The sequence below is a fragment of the Arachis hypogaea genome, chromosome 8 (assembly GCF_003086295.3).
Source record: "Arachis hypogaea cultivar Tifrunner chromosome 8, arahy.Tifrunner.gnm2.J5K5, whole genome shotgun sequence".
Classification (NCBI taxonomy): domain Eukaryota; kingdom Viridiplantae; phylum Streptophyta; class Magnoliopsida; order Fabales; family Fabaceae; genus Arachis; species Arachis hypogaea.
The window spans coordinates 29770948-29798168 of NC_092043.1; the positions used below are offsets into that span (position 1 = coordinate 29770948).

The window sequence follows — 27221 nt, forward strand, 5'->3', positions numbered from 1 at the left end:
TCTATTCTGGAACCCGTTAATTAAATAATTACTTGAATGATACCTGGCAAATTAAGCCCCACCAATATAGAAACTTGAAGCTTAAACGAATATAATACTTGATTGGTCTTATTAGATGAAAACGTAAGTTCAACTAACCTTCAACATATTAAACCACGTTTTACATGAGCCGAATACGTTCAACAACAGCAACCACTCTTAACTGGAGTTTTAAACGAAAGCCAAAAGTTCTCTTTTAGGATATGAGAGAGATCCCAGCAGCAATCAAATCATCAGCTAAAACCTTGTTTGCAGACTCCGATGGATGAAAACCATCCCAGAATACATACTCGGATGCATTGGCACATGTTCCTATGGAGTCCTTGTTGCACAGTATAGCTGTCTCTACCAACCCTGTTCCACAACAAGCCTTCCTTGCTTCAAAAAAACCTGTCAAATGTACGCAAGATATTCTGAGAATGCATTCAATTGTATGAAAAGTTCACATTATTTGATTATGTGTAAATACCATTTTCGGAAGGTTTAGTGACAAGTTCATAGAGAGGTTGGTAGATATCAAGGATGACCAATTTGAGGCCAGGAAGGTTTCTCAGCAAGCTCTCGGATGTGGAATTTAGCTTCGTGTTGAAGTTACGAGCATCGGTGTTCAGCCTCGCCACACATACATTGCTATCGGAGCCAAATAGAGTGATGGCGGCCGGCACGCAACCCATTGGAGGGAGTGTTGTCACACCTATCCTCCTTGCTCCAAGTGCATATAAATTCTGCCACAAGTAAGCATGGTTTGAAATTCATAAATAAGAACCAATTAAGTAAACTTGTTTAACATGTTGTAAGGTTGAGATATGAGGAAAACATGCCTGAATGAAATTGGCATAGTGTTGCATGAGAATTTCAGAGAACTGATCAGCAGTGTAAACCTTGTTAAGCAGAGGGTTTATGTAATAATTCTGAATGAAGTCACTGTTGCCAGCACTAACAAGATGTATAGCACCAGATATGGTTGATGAAGCATTTGATTGTCCTGCTACTTCCACCAATATATTCTGACATTCTTTGTAGTGTTCCAATTGCTGGCTCAATGGAATTGCATCCTGCATCCAAAGGGGGGAAAAAATACTAAATTTGAAACCACACACAGACACACACAAACGTAATAGGAGACTTATATGGAGTTTATAGGAGCCTATTTGCTTTCTCAAGTAAACGTTTTTTTTTTTTTCATGCTTCACATTAATATTAACAGCACAATAATAAAAAGTTGAGTTTGCAGTTAAAGAAACCTTAATGAAGTAAGAAATTCTTGTTCTGTAGAGAATGATAGAACTTCTTGTAGATAAAGTTGAAAATGATAAGTAGAAGTAAAGTAGAAAACTATAGTTATACAACATAATTATAGAATTACTTATTCTTAAAAACAAGCAAACTTGAAACTACTATTCTTTTTGCATGTTTTGTCTTTTAAAAACATCAATAAGCATCATGAACTTTATAAGTGTTTTTAAAGAAAAATTGGAAAAAAAAAAAAAGAGACCCTTTATCTTATGTCAAAGTATTTAAAGATACCCATAATTTGGCTGTGAAGTCATAGTAGCCAGAAGCAGCTGAGGCAAAGTTAGCACCATTCAAGATGTTATTTCCTTTGACCCTTAAGTTGAGGTAAGGGGGTGGATAAGATGTAAATCCAAGGTTTTCAGCTGCAATAATGAAATGGAACACAAAGATCAAATTCCATGTTGAAAAACAAGGTAATACTATATATTTTGATGTGTTAGATATAAATATATACCAGTGAAATCTGAGGCAAGTTTTCCATTGCAAAACCTGCCAGTTGACCTGTGATTCTTGAAGTCTCTTCCATAAGGTGGGAAGTTTGCTTTGACAATGGTGTGTAGTTGGTTGTTGTTTCCAACATCAACCACTGAGTCACCAAATATGAACAATGCTGGAACTAGAGGCTGTGCATTAGAGACATTCAGCACTACTACTACTAGTGCTAGAACAGGCAATAAGAAAGTCAAGTAATATCTTGAATGATGATTCTCCATGCAATCAATTTTCTCTTCAGCAATGAGCTTTTTCTTCTTCTTTTGAGAGAGTGAGAGAGAGGGATTGCAGTGTTGGGAACTGATGTTCTGTTGTGCTTTGAAGCTATAGGCTGCAGTTCCAAGAGTCTTATAAATGCTTCAACTTACTGAAATTTTGAGAGTTGCATTAGTTAAAAAATAAAATAAAAAGGTAAAATGTTTGTTAAACATTTATATTATCTTAATTTTGTGGAGATACCAACTATTTCATTTTATTATTTTTATATTGTGGTGTGGAGCTGAAAATTTAAAATATCACAGTTTAACCATGTATTTGTTAAAAAATGGAAAAGTTCTGCATCCATGTATTTTTTACATGGTTGTTAACCAAGTAATTTCCTCCACACGCGCGTCCCCTACCCCTCACTCGTTTGTCATACACGCGCTACAACCTAAAGCTTTACTCAACGTAAACATCCTCCTCTTTCTTCTTCTTTTTTGCTCACGTTCTTCCTTATTGATCTACATTGCCTTCGTCGTTCTCCTCTAGTCGCGTTCATCTTCTCGTTTTCTTATTTCGATCTAGTTACGTTGCATTTATCTTCTTCCTATTCTTCTTCATTTTCTTTTTCGATCTGCACTTCTGAATCAAAACAATAAATGACTCAATTTCAAATCAGGAGAGCGATTTGGATTACTCTTCTGAAACGAATCAAACTGACAAAGTTTGGATTATTCAATTTTGAATCGAATTGAATGGAATGCAATTGCTAATTTGAATTGAATTAAATGGACGGAGGTGTACTGAATTGAATTGAATTGAATTGATAATATGTAAATTGTAGGTAGAGTTATTTGAATTTGATTTTATATAATGGATTATGTTTCATTCACTCAGTACTATACAATTGTTTCACCATAAGTATTGTGTTCGATTCATTCTGCAAAAAGCTGTTTGAATTTGATTTTATATAATGGATTATGTTTCGTTCACTCAGTACTATACAATTGTATTGTGTTCGGTTCACCATGAGTACTGTATTCGGTTCACCATGAGTATTGTGTTCGGTTCATTCTGCACTATTCAAAACTCTTCTTCCTCACCTTCTACTGCTTCTTCACCAGAGAGAGAAAGAGAAAAAGACAAAAAAATACAACAGCAACAACAACAAAAGAATGACGATAAGGTTTCAGGGTTTAGGGTTTTAGGGTTTATGGGTTCTGGGTTCAGTGTACAAGGGTTCAGTGTATTTCAAACTTTTGGTTCGTCCCGTGTATTAATTTCGGTTCACCGTGTTCATGATTGAGGGTTTAGGGTTTAGGGGTCTAGGGTTTAGGGTTCAGGGTTCAGGGTTTTAGGGGTTTAGGGTTTACGATATGATTCAGGGTTTAGGGTTTAGCATTCAGGGTTCGTTCACTTAGTACTATACAATTGTATTGTGTTTGGTTCACCATGAGTACTATGTTCGGTTCATCATAAGTACTGTGTTCGGTTCACAATGAGTACTGTGTTCGGTTCATTCTGCACTATTTAAAACTCTTCTTTCTCACTTTTCTACTGCTTCTTCACCAGAGAAAGAAGGAGAAAAAGGCAAAAAAATACAACAGCAACAACAGCAAAAGAATGACGATAAGGAGAAAACACGTGAAGAAGAAAGAACGCGAAAAAAGAGGACAATGAGGAGAAGAAGGAACACAAAAAAAAGGCGAAAAAGAAGAAAACGCTCCGTGCGTAAACGAGTGTGAAAAGAAGAAGAAGCGCGGGAAAAGAAGAAAAAGCGTGGGAAGAAGAAGCGTTGGACAAGAACGATTTCGTGTGTGTTGGGCATGTGTATTTCACGTTTCATTTAATGTTATTCTGTTTTTTTAGTGTTTGGCCAACTTAGTTATATAATTACATAGATGTGTAACATCCCCGTTAAACAAAATAGTCATGATATGTGAACTGCAGGAATATGATAACACATCATTATGTTGTGTGAATGTCAATAGGAATTGAAATAGATCCACACCAAACTTCACTATTAACAGGCTAGGCCTGCAATAAAATTTATTGGTTTGAGTTTGTTATAGACTATTTGGCTTGTTGACAAACCTAAAACTTACTAAAACACCTAATAATTTTAAAAAGTTAAAAAATAATAAAATAATAAAATCAAAGATATTAAGTATATTTAAAAAATGTATATATGTAATTAAATAAATAAATAAGCTAGTAGATAAAAGTTTTTAAATAAAATAAATTATATAAATTTAAATTCTTATCATTATATTTTTTAATATAATAAAATTATATATTTATATATCTTAACAGGTTCAAACTTACTTGACAAGTCAAAAAATTATTTTATAAACCTAACCTATTATAAAATTTAAATTTTTAAAATAGTTTAAGTTTAAAGTTTAAACTTATTTTTTTGTTAGATCAGGATAAGTTAGGCCAAATATAGGCCAATTCACAGATTTCTAAGTTCTAACAGGCCGTCTAATCTTTTTTTCATTATTAATTGTCACTGCCTATATCTTTGTATTATATCTTTATTAATTGCTTTTTGTATTAAGATAAATTAAAATGAATGGTTATAAATACTTTTAAAATATGCAATATGTATTTAAGGAACTTACAATGATTTTTTCAAATTGAAAGAAAATGTGTTTATTGAAGATCTACGGTATTTTGTATTTTGTATTTAACACTAAGGCTGCGTTTGTTTCTGAGAACAGGACAGGACAAGACATTAAGAATAGGATAGAACAAGACACTGATGGACAGAGACACAAAATTTTGTGTTCTTGTATTCTGTTTGGTGATAAACTAGAACAAATTATGAGAATCTAATTTATTCTCATCTTTTTCATTCAAAAAATTTGAGATAAAAAATATAATAATAAAAAAATACAATTATGAAAAATTAACAAAAAATAATGAAAAAAGAATGAAAAATAAGTTGTGTCCCTTGTTAGTGTCTCTGTGTCCTTCCTGTCAGGATGGATACAAAATACACTAATTCAATGTCTCTGGACACACTGTCTCTGTCCATGTCTCCTCTGCCAAACATGATTTTGTGTCTCTGTGTCCATGTCTCAGTGTCCTGTCTCTGTAAACAAACGCAGCCTAACTTATTACTTTTAAATTCTGTTATAGTCTCATTACAGCATGCATGCTTGTAATTTGTTAACACGAAACTAAAGTTTACAAGTTGAGGTGACGGAAAAAATACATTAACAATGAGCTGTAGCCATTATGATGTCACTTTAGTTTATTTGAAAATTCATTCTCAAACGAAAGCATATAATAAGCATGTCTTGAACTACAAGGTATACCCATAATAATATGATCAAATAGAGCAATAAAAACTAAAAAGTAGCAACATATTTAGTATGGCTGAAAGTAATTTTCAATTTTTCATCAGCATGCTTTTTGTTCGGTTTTCTATATTTTCCAAAACCAAAATATTGAGTAAGTATTATATACTAGTAACAAAAGACGTTGGTTACTAACTAATAACTATAGTAAATTCTAAGTCCGTTGATGTCATGAGCTGTCCCAGCTTCTTATACAAGGTCCACTTTTGTGTACCATGCCAAATATACAAGTCTCTAAATACAACAAATTAAAATAACGTATAAAATATATAATAACTAATTTTTGTGTGTACAGAGTATTTGCTCTATCAGCGATATTAGATATATAGTAAAATTAGTTATTAATATAAAATATATATGTAAAATATAAAATATATATTAAAAATAAATTTTATATATATATATATATATATATATAATGTCTCAGTTTAATGGCTAATTTTAGTGAATATATAATAATTTTGTTGTGCTAGTATGTCTTAACTAAGGGTATACATGGTCCGATTCGAATCGAAGATCTGGTCCGGCTCCAAATACTTTAAGGACTAATTTAGTGTGATTTTATCGGGTGTAGGAACGGATAAGGGTCTCAAAAATAGACTCGATCATTATTTCGGGTCGGATCTGGGCCATAGCTCGAGTCACTCGAACTTGGCCCGGTGGCCTGGTCATCATACACAATTAATATTTTGTGTTATTAGTGATGGATGATGGCTATTCTTATGTGAAATTTAAATATTGTAAACATTAATATTTTGTGTTATTCGTCATTATAAGAGTATAAGTTAATGTTTTATGTTTAAAATGTATAAGACTTTAGACTAATGCATAATATTATGTTATTTGTATTGATTTAAATATTTGGTGTTATTAGACAATATTAATATGGAAAAGTATATAGAATTAACTCCTAATTATACAAAAATGGAACAACTTAATTAATTATAATTATATTAATTTTAAATTTTTTAAATTCAAAATTTAAAAAATTTAAAATTAATTAAGTAAACCTAATTAAAACCTATAAATATCTTTTTCTTTTCTCTTACATTAACCTACCTACCTCTAACAACTACACACAGATTCCTCTCCCTCACTGTCAGACCTTCTCCGTCTCTATCTTCATTTCTCACCCAAGACTCTACAACTTCTCAAACTAAAAATAACATAATAACACCACGTAAAAGAACTGTCACGGCATCAACGCGGTCAATTCCCATCATCGAAACCATGTGAAGGCGCTTATAAATACCAAAAATTGTACCAGTTGGAATTGATGCATCAATGTTTCGTGAACCATCAAGGGGATCTGTTACCACCACGTATATGGACCATTGTCACTTATCCAAATTGGTGCATCGCTTTCTTCCGAAGCCATAACAGCAACTTTTTCAGACTTTTGGAGTGATGACAAGATAATTTCATTCTGTAGTAATACATGATGAAAGTATTGATTAATAAACTAACTTCTTAATTCCTTGATACACTCTTAAAATCAGTCTCTGTCACTTGATATTGCTTCAGAAATTGTTTAAAAGAGTGGTAGAATACGGATTGTTATTCAATAATTACAAAAATATAAAAAAATATTTATTTAATATAAAAAAAATCTTAATTTTAAACAAAAGAAATATCCAATTATATTTTGCAAAAATAATTAGATATCTATAAAATTTAAAAAAAATTATAAAATTCTTAAAAAAATAGAGACATTCACATTTACAATACAAAAAAATTCAAAAAATATATAAAAGAACATCCATTTAGTATGAAAAAAAAAACATTCTAATACTTAGCAAAAGAAACATTCATATACATTAACTTATTTTTATTAAGATGAGTTTCGAAATCTAATCCATTAAAAAGTTGGTAGGAATTGGCTGAACCCTTCTTGGTTTTCTAGCGAACTTGTATTAGTATTGATTATGGTTATGTTTTAATTTTAGAGAATGGTTGGTTCTTGTTATATTTTTTTAAGTGAATTTTACTATGTGAATTGTGAAATAATTGTTGGAAATTATGTATTTTTACATGCTAAAGACCCGTTTTTACTCGATTTTCACCCGACTCGAAGGTGCGTAGATTTCATCGGGTTAGGATCTAAAAATTAGACCCGATCTATATTTCAAGTCAGATCTGAATTAAGTCAAACCTGATACGACCCGATCCATGTACACCCCTAATCTTAATTTTATTATCTATTCCGTACAAACAATTAAACCAACTGCTATTTTATAATCAACAATAATTTTAACATCAGCATTTTATATGTGAAGTTATTTAGTATTGTTAGTTGTCTGGTTGTATATAGTTGTTTTCATATATAGCTAGGTTCAGCAATTAAACTCTCTTAATTGCTTCGTTTGCTTATGGGCAACAGGTTATTGTTTCTTGTGACATAAGGTGATAAGCACATGACATCCAATATTTGGTGGATAAGTTAATTTTAATTTGTGAGTTTCTTTTTCAAATCTTTAAGCACCACTCTAAGTGTGTTGTTAGCCACTCTACAGTCTACACAGTAGCCCTCAAGTTTTTAGAACATTAGAGCTCATACTTGCAGGATGCAGTCCTAAATTTTGGGCAGCCACCTATGGGTGTGTTTGGCAAACACGTTGGAGAGGAGAGAAGTCCGTTTGAGCTTCTTGAAAGTTTTACTTTGATGTTTGGCAATTTTTATCTTTGTGAACGCAAAATTGATTCTGCCTCTGAATCCACGTTTAGGAGAAGCTCAAATTTGTAGCTTCTGCGTTTCACGTTTCACGTTTCATGTTTAGGAGAAGTTAAAATATTTCTTTTTTACCAACCCTACCTTTCATTTTCTTCTATAAGAATGATACTAGTAACTATTATCTTCACAGTCATTCTTTTGTAGTTCTTCCTACTTCTTCATAATTTTTTAGTTCCATTTTTTTCATCAAAATCGTTCAGATTTATTTCAATTACTAACAAATTGAATTTTTTTTATTTTTATTTGATTTTATTCATATGAATTTTATTTACGTTTTATGGTATTTTTTTGTTCATATGATATATGTTGTTGGTTTTATGGAATTTTTATTATTTCTTATCTGGTATAATTTTTTTCTATTCTTTGATGTACTCTATTTTTGTTTTGTATTAATTTCTTTTATTTTTTATTCTGAATTTGTAAAATTTGTAATTGTAATTGTAATTATTATATACTACGTTTATTATCAAAATTTTGAATAATATAAATTATGATCCTATAAAAAAAGGACAAAATAAATAAAAAATTAATTATAAGTAACAATAGAGTCATAAATAATAAAAATTTATAGTCTAAAATAATACTAAATTAAAGAGTTCTGACGATACTAAAAAAAATTATAGAATATTTTCTTTTTGTGTGACATTATAAATTTATAGTATTCTCTTTTATATTTTTATTTTTTATTGTATTTATTTTATTTATATGATAAATATTTTTTATATTATTTTTTATAGTATTCTGATTTTGCAGGTATATAAAATTGATGTCTAATCAATTTTGATATAAAAATTACCAAACATAAATCACGTTAACTCAAACTAACTTATCATCAAAATCAATTTTACAAAATCAATTTTATGCAAACTCTGATTTGCAAACTGTAATCCAAACACACACTACATCATTTAATTATGTCCATGCTTTCTATTTATTACCTCCCTTTTCTTATTGATAATGAATTAACGAGAGGCATTTGAAAAAATGTCGGTAAATAATTTCTAACAGTCAATTTTAAATAATTATTAATTTTATATTTTTTAAAAAATAAAATTTAAATAATTATTGATAAGTAATTAATATGAAATATGATAAAATTGTAAAAGAATAGAAAAAGAATAGATGAAAAAATTTTATTGATTGTTGATTGATTGAATTTGTACATTGAATTATGAAGGTAAAACTAAATATATATGTAAAAGTAAAAATAAGATAAGAAGATAACATAAAGTAAAGATAAGGTAAGATAAAAAAGATTAAAATTAGAACTGAATTTATGTATTCTGTTGAACTGAATTTGTGGGTCACAAGACTTCTTTATTGTTGTTATGGACTAATATAGAAGAACAATTTAAGTGTAATTCTCCACATACAAGTGATTTTCCATATAAGTCATACAAGTCATTTATAAACACGCCGTTTGACGTTTTTTTTTTGTCTCTTTTTCTTTTTCTTCTTTCTCCGTGCTTCCTCTTCCTCTTCCTCTTCTTCTTCTTCTTTCTCTGTGTCTCTTTTTCTTCTCTTCCTCCCTCTTTTTTTATTGACATTTCTTCTCCTCTTTTCGTTTTCTCTTTCTCCTTCATCAAAATCACCAGAAAAAACAAAAAAATATTATTCAAGGTACGTTTCTTGCCTTCTCTTTCTCCTTCTTCTTCTTCTTGCTACACGTTCTTCTTCCTCTCCCTGTTCTTCTTCTTCATTTACATGCTTTTCTCTTTGTTTTCTTTCTTCGTTATTCTCGGTTTCCATTATTTTTTGATATCAAGCTCTGAAATCGTTTTTGAAGAAGAAGAAGCAGCAGCAGAAGATGAGGAGAAAAAAGAGAAAGAGTTCTGAATTATGCATAAGGTGTACTTCAACGAATTTTGGGTGTATTTTTGTAATCCTTTGGGTGTATTAATTTCAAGAAGAAATATACTGTCTCTCCCTATATTGGGTGTATTTCTTAAATCTTTTGGGTGTATTTCTGTAATCGTTTGGTTTATTTCTGTAACTGTTTGGGTGTATTTCTGTAATCCTTTGGATGTATTTCTATAATCGTTTGGGTGTATTTTTGTAATCGTTCGGGTATATTTCTGAAGTTCCATCATCTTCAAAATAATTTCAAAGCTTGATTTTAGAAACCATGAAAATAAAAAAAAACAGAAGGAGATCGAAGGCAAAGAGAGAACGCTTTTCCATACAAATCATACAAGTCATTTATATTCACGCTTCTTCTTCTTCTTCTTCTCTTCTTCTTCTTCTTCTTCTTACGCGCGTGTTAGGCCCAACTTGTAAGACTTGTAAACAAAAATGACTTATATGTGTAGCACTCCTCAACAATTTAATAAAATACAATTTAAAAAGGTTTATTGATTTATTATTGACTAGATTTTTATTAATTACTTAATGGAATTATAGTCAAATTTTTTTTTTTTACATTCATAAATTAATATTTGTATTTACTTACATTAATTTATCATTATATAAAGAGGAATTAAAGCAACTATTTTGCATTATATATAGACAACTATTTCAATAAAAATGTTAAAAATATATTTTTATGATAATTTTTATTTAAAAAGTGTGATTTATTTGTTTAGCTACACTTTAAATAAAGATAACACTTTTATAATATATAAAAATCAAATCCTACAATTTATTATCTAATAATCAAAATAAAATATTTTCATATAATGACAATCATAAAATCTTCATTAGAGTAACTACCTTATATATATTAATCGTTTTTAAATATATCTAGAACGATTTGTAAGTAATTGAGCTTAGACAGCTTTACGTCAACTCTAAAAAAGGCAGGTAAGAAATATTTGTAAAGGACTTTAATATCAAAATCAGCAAAAAAATTTAAGTTATATGTAGAATATGTTAAAAAATATTCGAATTAAATTGGGTATTTATAGGAGACGGTGATAATTTGGTCATCACTCCTATAGATCACATTTGAAGTGAGTGAGTAATTTTTTTCCCCTTGTTGTATAGTTATTCCACAATGAGGTAGTTACTAATGTGAGAAAACTATCTAAAATAGTGGAATAACAAACCATTACTTAACGCACAAGTTGAGCACAAAGGTCGTGATACCCGTGTTTCAAGTAGGTTATGTAGGTTAACTCGTATAATTTTTTAGTTGATCTTTTTTGGTATGGATCGGTCTCATTAAGTCCATAGAAGAGGACTAGCCTATTTTAAACCATGATCTTGATTATTTGAGCTTTAGTATAAATATTACGTGTACATTAAAAATCAATTATTAAATTAATTATAATATAAAATATACATTAAAAATAAGTTATAAAATATTTATATTTATACACAAATAATACAGATTTAGTGGTTAATTTTCTATATGCACATAATATATACATATATATATATATATATATATATATATATATATATATATATATATATATATATATATATATATCTGGGTCGGGTCATATGGTTGGGGATGGGCTCTGATTTTTTCTGTGGTCTGCGCCATTCTGTTGGCCTGAATTCTGAACCAAAAAAAACTAAAGACTAGTGAGGTACAAGCCCAAAATAAATAAATAAATGAATTAGTTCTTTTTCTACTTCTTTGTACCGTTTGTGTTTGGGCTAGGCTCTTTTTATTTGCTTTTTGGATCTTTTTCTATACTCTTACAATGAAGTCTCCATGAACAAATCCAATTGGGTGAGTTTCGTTTTTTTTTTTGGGTCAGAAGTTGATTGTAATTAAACGAGCAAGAATTACTTTAATCAAACCCATTAGCATTTCCAACAATGCATGCAGGCCCTTCAAAATGAAGTATGAATCAATATTGGTGTGGCCCCAAGGAAACTGGGCTCCAGTACAATATACATAACAGACAAAATTTCCCATTCCCTTGCTGACCCAATTTTTACAATACTCTTCTCCATAGTTAGTTAGTTACTTTTCTTTTACCCAAACTAAGTTGACTTTAATTTTGATTAATTGATGGCATAAAAATTAAAGAATGTCATGATGGATGAACTCAAATTAAAATTAAAATTAATTGGTTAATTAACTTAGGTAATTATTAATTAATGGATGAGATTGAAAAAATATAATAAATATATTCAAATTATTAACTAATGGATGAGACTGAAAAAATGTAATGGATAGACACAAAAAAAAAAAAAATAATAAAAATAAATAAATAAATAAATAAAAGATAAAACAGAAAGAATGCGATAAATAAATAGATACAAATGAAGTTAATGGACGAGACTGAAAGAATACAAATGATCATGTGCGATGAGTGATATTTTAGAAATTAGTTATTAATTAATTACTGACGGATACTTTGCTTGAGTTATTGTGTTTGTATATTAAATACATTTTGGATACAATATTTATTGACACTCGTTCGACACGCGTATTTATTGTGTTCAACTGTGTCTTATTAAAAAATAAAAAATTTATTTCAGGACACACTTGGACACGCCTAAATATCATCACGTGTCAGCGTATTCAGTCTTATTCTTAACATATATTTTTGAAATAAATTTAGATATAGTATATATTATTATTTATTAAAATAAAAAATATTTTAAATACTTGATATAATTAAAATAAGACATTCAAGATAATTAAAAAAGTTCATTTATATTTTAATATCAATAAAATATCAAAATATCGTTACGATTTATTTAAAAAATTACTTTATATTTTATATGTATGCATGTCTCATGACTTATAAAATTTTAAAATTCGCGTGTTCCATGTCGTGTTGTGTCCCGTGTCCATGTCAGTATCCATGCATCATAGATTACTGTGCACAGAAATATATATATTTTTATATTTAATAAACTTTATTTATTATATTATTATAAACAAATTCAAATATTAATTTATTCAATAATTGACTTTTTTATTAGAATAAATTTAATTATTTTAATAACGGATTATTTAATTAAAAAATGGTTAAGTATGATTTTAGTCTCTATAATATAGGCAAAAAAATTTTTCGTCTTCAATCTTATTTTTGCATATAAAATTGTGCTTAAGATTCAGTTTAATTTAAAAAATTATCTTTCGAACCAAAATACCATTTCCCAACAAACCTTTTTTACGAAAATAATCAGTTTCGCTTCTTTTTTTTCTTCTTCATCACAACATTAGCAACAACAACAGTGAAATTAGAAGCAGAAACAATGTAATAAACAAAAAACACAAAAGTAGAAGAATCAACAATATAATTAATAAATCAATAAATATCAAAGAATCAGAAACAATAGAAGAATCAACAATGTAATAAAAAAATAATAACAGAAACCAATACTAAAGAATCAACAAATCTACATCTCAAATATTAAAGAATCAACAAAATAAACAAAAAATAATTGAAACTGTTACGTAGGTAACTTGAGGTAGGTGAATTGAGCTTGAAGGATTGGCCCAAACGATAGAGGAAGGTGGTCTCCGACTTGTTCGCGTTCGGGGGCGCCGACCGAGTTGTGTGTTTGAAGGAATGGGGGTGGTACCTACAAAGACACTTCGATGCCAAAGTTAGTAAGGGGTTAAGCAGGTTTACAGTGTATTAGAACTTGGTTTTACCTGAGTGTGTCAGTGTATTTATAGGTGATGATCCAATAACCACCGTTAGAGTAGTTTCACTTCTGAAGGTGGGAAACTGTCCCATTATCTTAGGATTGTTGAGATATCTCTTATAGAAATGGATGAGAGATTTTAGGAGGCAGTTACTTATTTGAAGAAGTGTTATCTGCCAGCTCATGCTGAACCCGACCTCTTTGGGGAGGGGATTATGTCAAATCTGACCTCTTCGAGGAGGTCGAGTACGTGGTAAAAGCCAACCTTTGGATTGGGCCTTTTTGGCTTACTTGAGCGTGTGCCATAATATTGGACCAGGACATGAACAGTGCCCCCTAATCGAGTCTGATCTCTTAGCCATGAGTTGGATTCGAGTATTTGATTGAACTCGGGTTTATCTAAGTCGGAAAACGACGTGATTTTAGTTTGAAACCGACGTGATTTTGAATTCCTCAACCGTTGCGTCTAATCAAATGTCGCGTCCGTTTAAGATTCTGTATTTACATGTGGGGGCAGTTACATTGGTAACGATGCGTTTCTTTAATGACCGCGTCGTTTTACTGTTATGCCCTTGGTCTGTTATAAATACTTTTTCCTCTTCTTTCTTTGCTTTCTTTTGTCTTCTCTTTGAAGTTTTCTCTCTGCTTTCTTACTTCTTTGTTCAAAAACTCCCTTTGGCCTTTCGTTCCCGGGTGCTTCACCGTTTTCTTTCGCCGAGACTACTTCTCTTTTGGTCCTACAAAGAAGGTTGGTTCTTCTTCATCTTCCTCTATCATTTGTTTAGTACTTTCTTTATTTCTGCTTGGTGTGCTTGTGTGTTTTGGGAAAATTTCATACTTTTACCGCTCCTTTGTTTGCAACGCGAGGCTTTAGGATTTTTGCATGTTCATTAGAAATCGTTTCTGTTGCCAACTGGTGATTATTTTTCTTATTTGCTTTCGGAAGAAACTGTATTATCTTTGGGAGCACTGTTTTTTGATGATTTTATTTTTATTTGTAGGTTTTTTTGCTTTTATATACACTCCCTTATTGCTGAAAAAATGTCTTCCCGTATCCCTGAGATCCTCTTGAGATGGGTAGATGATTCTGTGCACATGGTTTTGAAAACCGAATTGGACCGACCGGTTCAACTAGAAAAATTGGGAACCGGTCACTTAGCTGGTCCGGGTAACGTTAAAAACCATCTGGCAAAAAATCGGTAGAAGAACCGATCGAACCGACGGTTAACCAGTGAACCGGAATAATCGTCCAGTTTTTTTACGGTTTTTTTGTTTGAAATTAGAAAGGCTAAACGACGTTGTTTTGGCCTATTTAAAAAAAAAAGAAAACGGCAAAAGCAAAACGCGTAACCCTAAATCCCTAATAATCACAATCAGTTTCTAGTGGCAATTTCCCCTTTCCAGTTTCAGGAAACCATTCTTCACCCACAACAGTTCACCACCGAGCCACCCACAGCAGCGACGACGTTGAGGGCCGCAACCACCACCCCGTCCTGCATATGGCCGAGCCCTAAATCCCCTAATCAGTTTCCAGAAATCACCAAGCTCCAGAAATCACCCAAGCACAATTCACCACCCAGTCACACATAGCCATTAGCCCTCTTCGCAGTCGCATACCCACCAGCCCACCACCACCAATTGAGCAGCCACAGTAGTGACCACCGCAACCACCACCGTCGTTGCCTAGCTCGCCTCCTCCTTGGTCGTCGCCGACACCGCGTCCTCGCCGTTACTCGCATCTTCCTTGGTAATACTCTGTTCTTGATCTATTTGCTGCCTTTTGATTTTGATTTATGAGCTCGCCTCCTTCTGATTTTATGTGCTTGATTTTATGATTTCTTTGTCTGTGATTTTGATTTAGTTGCTGCCTTCTGATTTTATTTTCTGTGCTTGATTTTGTTTTTTTATTTGCTGCCTTCTGATTTTCATGTTCTGTGCTTGATTTTGTTGCTGCCTTCTAATTTTCATGTTCTGTTCATGATTTTGTTTACTGGCTTCATTATTTGTTTGTTTGCTGGCTTCATGATTCTGAGGTTATTTGTTCATGAATTTGTTTGCTGCTTTATTTGTTCAATTTTGATTTTGATTTTTCATTTTCTGAGGTTATTTGTTTGTTCGGTGGCTTCATGAATTTATAGTGAAGTATGACAATATTTTGCTCTCTGCTGGTCCATTTACCGTAATAAGATTGCAACATTTCCGTTTTGGATAGAAAAGGAATTTTATTAAAGAGAAGAGTAGATATCAATGAAATTAACGATTTGTTATAATGAATTCACAGCACAACTTACAGAAGTTGGAATTTTGGGCACTTTTGCAAATCTTCCAATTTTTTGTTGTTTAATTCAGTGTAGTTTTGGCCATCTAAATTAATGTTGCACACAGTTCTTCTAATTTAATCCTGCTTCCTGCATTTAGTAAAGAATGGCCTTCATTTCTGGACTACCAATGAGTTTGGTAGCTTCTTTTGTTTTTTTTTTTTGGAGTGTTTGTACATGTCAATGTAAGGTCTATTATAAGACTGAATATGATGGTATTTTAACACTTACTATTTTTTTTAAAAAAATTGCATGCAAGATAACGTTAGAGATATGGTTGATAATTTTCTTGAACTTGTTGTGAACAATCATCATGTCAACAGGGAGCGAGAACCAGTATCAATGTTACAGGCCTTTCAAATATCTTTGGTCAGAACAACCATTTCAAATATCTTTGCCTAATGTAGCTGATTCTTCAAATACAACTTCTTTTGATGGTACTTCTGATAATGGTGGCTTTGGATTACCTGTTTATGATGGAGATATTGAAACACTTAATGATAATTATGATTTTTGATGAGTTGCACCTTTGATTAGTTGAAAACTTGCTAGTAATTGTTTCTTTTGAATGTAGAACATTATGGGTTTGTCATTATGTGCGTTTTTTTTTTGTTTAGTTATAAACGTTGATGTTTGAAGTTGTTTGTGAACCTCTAATATTAAGTCATGGATAATTTATTATGTGAAATTTTAAATTTTATTAAGTTAGAAATTATTGAATTTATATATTTAAAATTATTTTCGGGTTTTTTAATAATTTTATTTAATATTTTATTAAACCGGTTGAACCCCGGTTGAACTCCGGTCGAACCAGTGAACCATTGAACCAGTAACCTCACTGATTTATTGACCAGTCCGGTTCTCGCAACCTTAGTGCTTATTGAGAAATCTTTAGTGGATATCGACTTCATAACCGAGCTTCGCACCTATCATAGGTTTTGTAGTCTTAAGGCTGATGAGCCCAAGTATGAATTAGTGGCCCCGGATCTTGAGGACCGGGTTTGCTGTGGGAGGGTTGTTGATTCTTATTCTCACTTTTTCTTCATGTACGACTGCCTTTTCATCCGTTTGGGGTTTTCCTTTCCTTTCTCTGATTTTAAAATGGACGTTTTGTCCTATTGCCGAGTTGTCCCTACCCAGTTTCATCCCAATTTTTGGGGTTTCATGAGGATCTACCAACTTGTCAGCCAAGAGCTTGGTTTCCCGACTTCTTAAAAAATCTTTTTCTATCTCTTCCACTTGACTAAACCTTTCAGTGCTTCCAATAAAGAAAACAAACAGCAGTGGGTGTCTTTCCGGGCTATTCAAGGTTGGAAAGTTTTTTGCATCTTTGATGAGTCCTTTCACGAATTCAAAAACTTTTTCTTCAAGGTCCAGGCCATAGAAGGCCATCATCCTTTTTTCTTGAATGAGAACAGCCAGCCCCAATTTCCTCTGTATTGGTCCGAGGTCTCCCCCGTAGATAAGTATGGCCTAGATGACTTGGATGAGGTAGAAGAAGCTGTTGTTGGGTTTTTTCGAGAGGCCTCGGGGGAGCTCCAAATCTGGACACTAAGAAATTTCTCATTAGCCCTCCGAGTTTCGTCCAAACTAAGCTAGGTAGCTTTTGTTTCTTTGTGGCTGCTCTTGTGATATCTTCTGATTAGTTTTTATCTGACCTGTATACTAATTGTTTTTGGTCTTCCTTCAAGAGATGGTGAAGAGTGGATCGAGTGCTACTTATCAAAAAGTCCAGGAAACAAAGAGGAAGGCTTGGACCCGAGCTGATGCCCAGAAGGTCGGAGCTTCAAAGTCTCTCCCCTCTCATGGATCTGGCTTGGGGACCTCCTCTTCGAGGCCGATCATGGTAAATCCTACTACTACCTCTTCTCTTCCTTCTCCTGCCTCTGTTCCCCCAGCTCATCCTTCTCTAGAACCTGAGAAGAAGAAGCGCAAGACCTCGGAATTCGGCTCCTCTATAGCTGGAGAGGCAGGGTTTGATGGTCACAAATTTGCAAAAAAACACATCATTTCCCATAATCAATTTTCTATGGATGATGCTTCCCTTCGAAATCATCTTCATGTTTTTATTCGAAGAGGGATTCGAGTTGCCGGGGTTTGTTCTTCTCTTCTTGATATTTTGGATAAGGCTCCCTTAAGTGCTTCTAGGAAATTCCTAGAGGATCTTGAGGGGAGGATTGTCTTATATCAGGAAGAGGAGAAGAGGCTATAGGGGGAGAATGCCTGGTTGCAGGAGGAACTTGCCCGACTCCAAGAGAGGGAGAAAAAAATTGATGGGCCAATGTGCCATGGCTGAGGGGTTGAAGGAGAAGGCGGACTAGAATTATGTTAGGATTTTTCTGAGAATCTTGATTTGCAGAAGCAGCTGGAGTTGAATCGGGAAACCTATCAGGATCTGGAGGATTCAATTGTTGAGAGTTCGGAGGAGGCCTTCACGATGTTCAAGGAACAAGTCGGGGTTATCGCTCCTGACTTGCACCTTTCACCCCTCCATCCTGACAAAATCGTCATTGATGGTGCAATTGTCTCTCCTCCTCGTCCTGAAACCGATTCAGAGATGAAGACTCGTGGGCAACGAATTGTTGAGTCTCCTCCCCTTGAGGTGGAGCAACAGGAAGGATTCTTGTCGAGCTCTTCTAAAGTTCCGACTTCTGCCGCCAAAAAGATCCCTTCAACCCTTCTGATTCCTGCAGCAGACCCGAGTTCCACTCCTCTCGATGACTCTAATCCTTTCCTTGGTTCCCAATGATTTTCAACTACTAGGGCCCGGCTTGTGGGCCCTTTTTAAACAATATATTTTTTTATATGTTTGTTTTGATGTGGTGATCCCTGACATTTGGCCCTAAATAGGGTCATTAACAACAACTGTTTGTTTTGCGGGTCCCTTTTTGGATAGACCCTTTAACAAAATATTTTTATTATGCATGCTTTGTTGGGTTTTTTATGCTTAAAAATAATTTTTGTTGGCTGATTTTTATAAGGCTTTTTGTGAAAAACCCTTTGTTGTTTTGATCTTTCTGATTTATTAAAACATTTTTTGTCATATGAAATGCTCTAAGTTAGAACTTTTCGAAAACTTTTTGTTGGGTAATTCTTCGTTTCTATCTTCGAGGGATTTTTGTATCTCTTTCTGTGTTCCATTATTTTGACTTTACATATTCAATTTTGCTTATTGAATTGTTTTCATAACTTAGGTTATTTTTGCGATGCATTTTTGTTTTTCTCGGGCTTTCCAACTTGTGAGTCGTTAGTGATATTATTCCCAAGTTATCATGACCATCTTTTGTAACCTCTTTACACTGACTTGTACCTTGTCATTTTATCTCACCGACCAGTCAGGTCGGTCATGGGTTTTTACGCTTTTTCGAGCTTAAATCGGTGCGTTTCGTAGAATAATTATACTAATGGAATTTATGAAAAGATAAAGTAAATGCTTATTAATTGATGGAGATAACTTTTACAAAAGTTGTTGTTAGCTACTAAGGGATTTAAAACTTTTAACCCTTAGTCCCCGCTTTGATGCCTTGTTAAAACCCCCTTCAGGAAAATCCTTTTTGGGAAAAAACCATGAAGTCGGAAAAAAGAGTACATCAGGGAGTTGAGTTCACTTCTAGCTATAATACCTCCTCATGTTGCAAGCATGCCTCGACCTGGGGAGCTCAGTACCCTCCAGGTCGGATACTTTGTAATACCCTTTTTCGAGTATTTCAATTTTCCTATATGGCCCCTTCCAATTGGCAGCGAGCTTTCCTTTACCTAACTTGTTTATGCCGATGTCATTCCTAATCAAGACCAAGTCGTCTGAGGTGAAGATTCTACGAATGACTTTCTTGTTGTATCTACTCGTCATTCTTTGCTTGAGCGCTGCTTCCCTTATCTGGGCCTGTTCTCAGACTTCAGGGAGTAGTTCGAGCTCTTTTTTATGTGCCATGAGATTGCCGACCTCATCATAGAATCTCACCATTGAACTTTGCTCGTTGTTTTCAACTGGTATCATGACTTCTATGTTATAAGCAAGTTGAAAGGGTGTTTCTCCAGTAGCTAATTGAGGTGTGGTTCGATAGGCTCACAACACTTGAGGGAGCTCCTCGACCCAAGCCCCCTTGCATCTTGAAGCCTTTTCTTCAACCCAGCTAGAATGACTTTATTGGCTGCCTCGACTTGCCCATTCGCTTGTGGGTGTTCAACCGAGGTGAAATGATGCTTGATCTTCGTACTGGCTACCAAGTTTCTAAATGTAGAGTCGGTGAACTGGGTTCCATTATCCATGGTGATGGAATGGGAAATTTCATACCTGGTAATGATATTTTTGTAGAGGAACTTCCGACTTCTCTGAGCTGTAATTGTGGCCAAGGGTTCTGCTTTAATCCACTTTGTGAAGTAGTCTACTCACACTATGAGGTATTTTACTTGTTCAGGCACTTGGGGAAAGGGTCCGAGTAGGTCCAATCCCCATTTCGCAAAAGGCCATGGAGAAGTTATGCTGATGAGCTCTTCGGGGGGAGCGACATGAAAGTTGGCATGGCTGACATTTTCTTACGAAGTCGGTAGCATCCTTTTGCAAGGTTAGCCAGTAAAACCTGGCTCGGATAACTTTTCTGGTTAGAGACCTTGCTCCGAGATTGTTTTCGCAAATGCCATTGTGTACCTCTTCCAGAACTTCTGTTGTCTTTGAGGTTGGGACGCACTTCGGCAATGGTGTGGATATTCCTCTTTTATAGAGGATATTTTTCACCAATATGTAACTTTGTGCTTCTTTCCGTATTTTCTTGGCTTCTTTTTCCTCCTTGGGTAGGATGTCGAATTTTATGTATTCAATTAATGGGGTCATCCACCTGAGGTCCAAGCCGGATACCTCTAAGACATCTTGCTTAGCCTCTATTTTCATGACGGGGGGCTCTTGGAGAATTTCTTGGATCAAGCTTCTGTTATTTCCTCCTGGCTTTGTACCTGCTAACTTGGAGAGGGCGTCTGCTCTGCTGTTAAGATCCTGAGTTATGTGTCTGACCTCGGTCTCCGAGAATCGCCTTAAGTACTCCAAAGTTTTGTCTAAGTACATTTTCATATTTGGATCTTTGGCCTATACTCTCCATTGATTTGAGAAGTCACCACTTGAGAGTCACTGAAGACCACTACTTTGGTTGCACTGACTTCTTCTGCTAGCTTCAACCCGGCAATCAAGGCTTCATATTCTGCTTGATTGTTGGAGGCTGGGAATTCAAATTTTAGGGAGACTTCTATTTGGGTTCCTTCTTGGTTGACCAGTATTATGCCTGCACCGCTTCCGACTTTATTGGAAGACCCGTCCACATACAACTCCCAAGTTGTGGAGGTCTCCTCTTGTTCTCCCGCCTATTCTACCATGAAGTCGGTCAGGCATTGGGTTTTAATTGCTATCCGAGTTTCATATTTTAAGTTGAACTCAGATAGTTCTATAGCCCATTGAACCATTCTATCCGCAATATCTATTTTGAGAATGATTTGCTTCATGGGCTGGTTCGTTCGAACTTTTATTGTATGAGCTTAAAATTAAGGCCGTAGCCTTCGAGATGCCACTATTAAGGCATACGCAAACTTCTCGAGTTTTTGATACCTTAACTCGGGGCCTTGTAGGACTTTACTAGTGAAGTATACAGGATGTTGTCTGACCTCATCCTCCTGTTTGAGTGCTGACGCTACAGCCTTTTCGGTTACAGACAAATACAGGACGAGTTCCTCCCCGATTTTAGGACAGGTCAGAATGGGAGGTTGGCTCAAGAACCTTTTGAACTCCTGGAAAGCTTCTTTGCATTCAGGAGTCCATTCGAACTAGCATCCTTTCCTTAGTAGAGAAAAAAGTGGTAGGGATCTCAACGCTGATCCTGCTAAAAATATGGAGAGAGTTGCGAGTCAGTCGTTTACCTGCTGGACCTCCCTTAAACAGGTCGGACTCTTCATTTTCAGGACTGCTCTACACTTATTGGGGTTAGCTTCAATCCCCTTTGTGTTAGCATAAACCCTAAAAATTTTCCGGCCTCTACTGTAAAGGTGCACTTTGCGGGATTCAATATTATCTCATACGCCCTTTTGGTGTTAAAGACTTGTGAGAGGTCGGTCAGGAGATCGGCCTCATCCTTAGTTTTTATTAACATGTCATCCACATATACTTCCATTAGACTCCCAAGGTGAGGTGCAAACACCTTGTCCATCAGCCTTTGATATGTAGCTCCTGCATTTTTCAACCCGAAGGGCATGACCACATAGCAATAATTTGCTCTAGGCGTGATGAAAGATGTCTTCTCCTGATCCGACTTGTACATCAGAATTTGATTATATCTTGAGTATGCATCCACAAACGAAAAGTATTGGTATTCCGAGCTAGAATCTACTAGGGTATCAATATTTGGAAGAAGATATGGGTTTTTTGGACACGCCTTATTCAAGTCGGTGTAGTCAACGCACATCCTCTACTTGCCGTTCTGCTTCTTGACTAGCACCATGTTTGCCAGCCAGGCGGGTACTTAACTTCTCTGATAAAGCCGGCCTCTAAAAGGGCTTGTATTTGTTCTTCGACCACTTGAGCCCATTTAGGACCGAGCTTCCGTCTTCTCTGTTGAACAGTGAGCTCGGGATCTATCCTGGGCATGTCGGAAGCTTTCCAAGCGAAGAGGTCGGAATTTTTTTGTAGGAGCCTTATCAGCTTCTGCTTCAAATCTCCTTTCAAGTTAGCTCCCATGTTAGTATTTTTTCCTTCCTCTTGCCCGATCTGAACTTCTTTGGTCTTCCCCCCGGGTTGTGGTTGCAACTCTTCTTAACTCGGATGCCTCCGAGCTCAATAGTGTTCACTTCCTTGCCTTCTGATCTCCCCTGATGGTTGCAATTTCCTCTGGTGTTGGAAATTTCATGCAAAGATGGGGGGTAGATACCACTGCTCTAAGCCGATTTAGGGTCGTTCTACCTATCAAGGCGTTATAGGCCGAGCCCACATCGACGACAATGAAATCGATGCTTAGAGTTTTGGATTTCATTCCCTTTCCAAAAGTTATATGCAAGGGTATAAAGCCTAGTGGTTTTATTGGTGCGTCCCCCAGTCCGAAGAGAGTGTCAGGGTATGCCCTTAACTCCTTTTCGTCCAATCCCAACTTGTCAAATGTTGGTTTGAATAGGATGTCTGCTGAGATCCCCTGATCCACCGTGATTCTGTGTAGATGAGCATTGGCGAGAATCATGGTAATTACCACCAGATCGTCATGTCCGAGGACAATACCTTGCTCGTCTTATTTGGTGAAACAGATGGTTGGGATGTCGGGTAGTTCGTTCCCGACCAAGTAAACTTCCTTCAGATGTCTTTTACGAGATGATTTTGTGAGTCCTCCTCCAACAAACCCTCCCGAGATCATATGTATATGTCATTCCGGGGTCCGTGGTGGAGGATCTCTCCGATCTTTCTCATCTCGTTTTCTTTTTCCATGATTGTCTGACCTTTTCATGAGATATCTGTCAAGCCGACATTCCCTGGCCAGCTTTTCTATCACATTCTTTAAGTCGTAACAATAATTGGTAAAGTTCCCATATAACTTATGATATTCACAATATTCGCTAGGACTCCTCCCTCTTTTTGTTCTTGATAGGCCGAGGAGGAGGCAGCTTTTCAATGTGGCAAATTTTCCTGTAAATATCTACTAGGAAAACTCGTAGAGGAGTGTAAGAATGATATCTTCTGAGCCTTTCCGACCCAATTTCTTCTTTCTTTTCTTGGGCTCCCTCTCCTTTTCCTTCAACGAGATAGGGTGCCCAAATTGCCAGCTCGGTTCTTGTAGTTTGGCGTTTTATTTCATATTGATGTACTTTTCTGCTCTTTCTTGTACATCGCTCAAAGAAGTCGAATGCTTTTTCGAGATAGACTGAGAGAAGGGGCCGTTTCGAAATCCATTTACTAGGCCCATGACCACTGCTTCTGTAGGCAGGTCTTGAATTTCTAGGCACGCCTTGTTGAACCTTTCCATGTAGTCTTTCAGCAGTTCTCCGATCTCCTGTTTTACTCCTAGGAGACTAGGCGCGTACTTGACTTTGTCCTTCTAGATTGAGAACCGCATAAGGAATTTACACGAGAGGTCGTCGAAGCTGGTGACCAACCTTGGGGGAAGGCTATCGAACCACTTCATCGCCACCTTTGTCAAAGTCATTGGAAAGGCTTTGCAGCGGGTAGCATCAGAGGCGTTGGCTAAATACATCCGACTTTTGAAGTTACTCAGGTTATGGTTTGGGTCGGTAGTCCCGTCGTACAGATCGATCCATGTCAGGGCTTTTGATGTTCCTTGGAACTTTTGCCCTCATGATGTCTTCACTGAACGGATCTTCTCCCCCCAATGGGGTATATTCTCGATCAATGCGAGAGCTCCTACCTCGGAGATTGGATTCTAATCTTACGAGCTTTTCTTCAAGCTCTTTTCGTCACTCGACTTCTTTCCTTAGGTTTCTCGCCGCTTCTCGATGTCGTTCCAGTTGTTCTAGCCGTCCTTGGTGGCCGTGGAGCAGCCCCATAAGATCGGCAGTGTGAGGCTGCCCCTCCTTCTCTGGATCGTGCACTTTAGAGGAGATTCTTCTTGAATCTTGAGCGCCTGAGGGGCCTTTTCTATGTTGTCTGTCCGCTCCTTGCAAAGAGATTATTGCTCTATCATTGTTAACCGCGTCTTGATGCTCTTACTCAAACTCTGATGCAGTATGTCCGTCCTCGTTCTGGTCGTCTGCCATTATGAGTTGATCTCCCAGGTCTCCGGCAACGGCGCCAATGTTAGTAGGTAATCTGAGGTGGGTGGATTGGGTTTGAAGGATTGGCCCAAACGTTAGAGGAAGGTGGTCTTCGACTTGTTCGCGTTCGAGAGCTATCGACCGAGTTGTGTGTTTGAAGGATTGGGGGTGGTACCTGCAAAGATACTTCGATGCCTATGTTAGCAAGGGGTTAAGCAGGTTTAGAGTGTATTGGAACTTGGTTTTACCTGAGTGTGTCAGTGTATTTATAGGTGATAATCCAATAACAACCGTTGGAGTTGTTCCACTTCTGAAGGTGGATAACTGTCCCTTTATCTTAGAATTGTTGAGATATCTCTTCTAGAAGTGGATGAGATATTTTAGGGGGCAGTTACTTATTTGAATAAGTATTATCTACAAGCTCATGCTGAACCCGACCTCTTTAGGGAGGGGATTATGTCGAACCCAACCTCTTCGAGGAGGTCGGGTAGGTGGTAAAGGCCAACCTTTGGATTGGGCTTTTTGGCTTACTTGGGCCTGTGTCATAATATTGGGTCAGGACATGAACAGAAAGCCTACGGAAAAATGGCAAGCATGCGAGGGAGCAGCAGCAAGCGGCAAGTGAGTAAGGAGCAGGAGCAGAAACGGCGACGCGACATGCAACATCCGTCTTCCCTTACCGACATGGTCGCCACCTTCTTCTTCCCCATTTTTCTTCTTCTTTTTCCCCTTCTTCTTCTCTGTGATTTTTCTTTCTCTCTCAACTTCAAACACTTTTTTGTCTTTTTTTTTCTTTTTTCATTTTATAATTTTTAAGGGTAATTTGATCTAAAATATTAAAATTTAAATAAAAGGACGATTTTAAAACCAAATTAAATCTTAAGGAATTAAGGACGATTTTGTATGTAAAAAAATTAAAAACGAAACTTTTTTTTCGATATATACTTTAGAAATCAAAATTGTGCTTTACCCTTAAAAAATATTTGAATTAATACGTGTATATATATATAATAATTATTATTATTATTATGTATATATGATTTTTAAAATATATAAAATTATTTTGTAACATTTTATAAAAATATATATTTTATTGATCCAACTATTAAATTCTAATAACCTGGCCTATAATAGAAATCATCTATATTAAATTTCACTAAAAATAATTTTTTGTTTATGTATATTTTATACAAATATTTTACGTTAATTTTCAGATATATAAAGGTAGAGTAAATAATTGGATTGACATGATTTTTTTAGAAAAAATATGTAAAATATACGCGAATTAAAATTTATTTAACTATATAACATTCATTGAATCTGAACACATATGAATTTAAACATATATAGTTAAGGAAATTATAGGGTACAGATCAAAGTTTGAAGATGTGTTTATGTGGTAACACTCAAATCACACATTCTAAAGTCACACTTTTTACTTAAAACCGTAACTCTTTACAGAGAAAAGCGTCACCTTATGGAAAAAAGTAAATTAGAAAATTTAAGAGAAGAAATAATTAAGTTATCAAAACTAATAGATCAAAAATTAATGATTTTAACTAATGTTAATTGTAATGACACCGAATTCCTAAAATCAATACAAAATGATTTTTCTCAAAATCTTTATTTTACTATAAGTTTTATTGAAGGAGTTCAAAAACCTGAAAAAACTTATTTTTCACACGGAATTTCTAAAAAATGTTACCATGGAAATGATTCTCCACATCTTTATCATACTTTTAACCCACAATTAAATTCTATAGTAGATATGCTTGAAGAAATATTAGTATCCATAAAATTTCAAAGAAATAAGGAAAAAGAGAATTCCAAAGAAGAAAAATTTCAAAATATAATCAACATAACAGATTTAAAAGTAAAACCACCATTGAAATTATGAATATTGAAGAAAAATTAGAAGAAGTAACAATGCTTTTTAAACAATTAAAAATGGCTCAAGAAAATAATATTATAGAACATGGATTTCAAATAGAAGAAGAATTAGTAAATTCCGAAAATATAGAAAATGAAGAACACATCCTAGATTATTCAAGTGACGAAGAATCAGCAATTCCAATACAAATAAAAAATGAAGTTGGAACATCTAAGGATAATCAATCTCAATTTAAATGGGAAACAGGTTTTGATAATTATGCTTTTAAAAAAGGATTTATAAATAAAGATTCAAAATATACAAAAATACCATCAAAATACGTTCCTAAAATCCAGGAAATGGAGGGAGAAAGAATGCTTGACTTAGACTGTAAAAAGAATGAAAAAGAAATTTTCGAAAATTGGTTGAATTCCTTTTTATTAGAAGCCTTTACTAATTCAAAACTTAGTGAATTGTCTGGAAGAGATATTTGGAATTACATAGGGTTTCATACTAAAGGAACCATAAGAGATTATATGACATCAATAGAAAATCAAATAATAGAAGAATTAGCAATAAAAACAACAGCTTATGATAAGATATTATATATAATGATGATT

General features: G+C 34.6%; 1 protein-coding gene across 1 annotated transcript; it reads right to left on the reverse strand.

Annotated features, from left to right (window-relative positions):
* Positions 1–81: 81 nt before the first annotated feature.
* On the reverse strand, positions 82–2173 carry LOC112706855 (GDSL esterase/lipase At5g22810). The gene is made up of 5 exons (XM_025758371.3): positions 1790–2173; positions 1567–1697; positions 861–1094; positions 509–764; positions 82–429 (listed from the first exon to the last, which is right to left on the reverse strand). The coding sequence occupies exons 1-5, from the start codon at positions 2046–2048 to the stop codon at positions 236–238; spliced, it is 1074 nt and encodes a 357-aa protein (XP_025614156.1). The 5' UTR covers positions 2049–2173; the 3' UTR covers positions 82–235.
* Positions 2174–27221: the final 25048 nt, after the last annotated feature.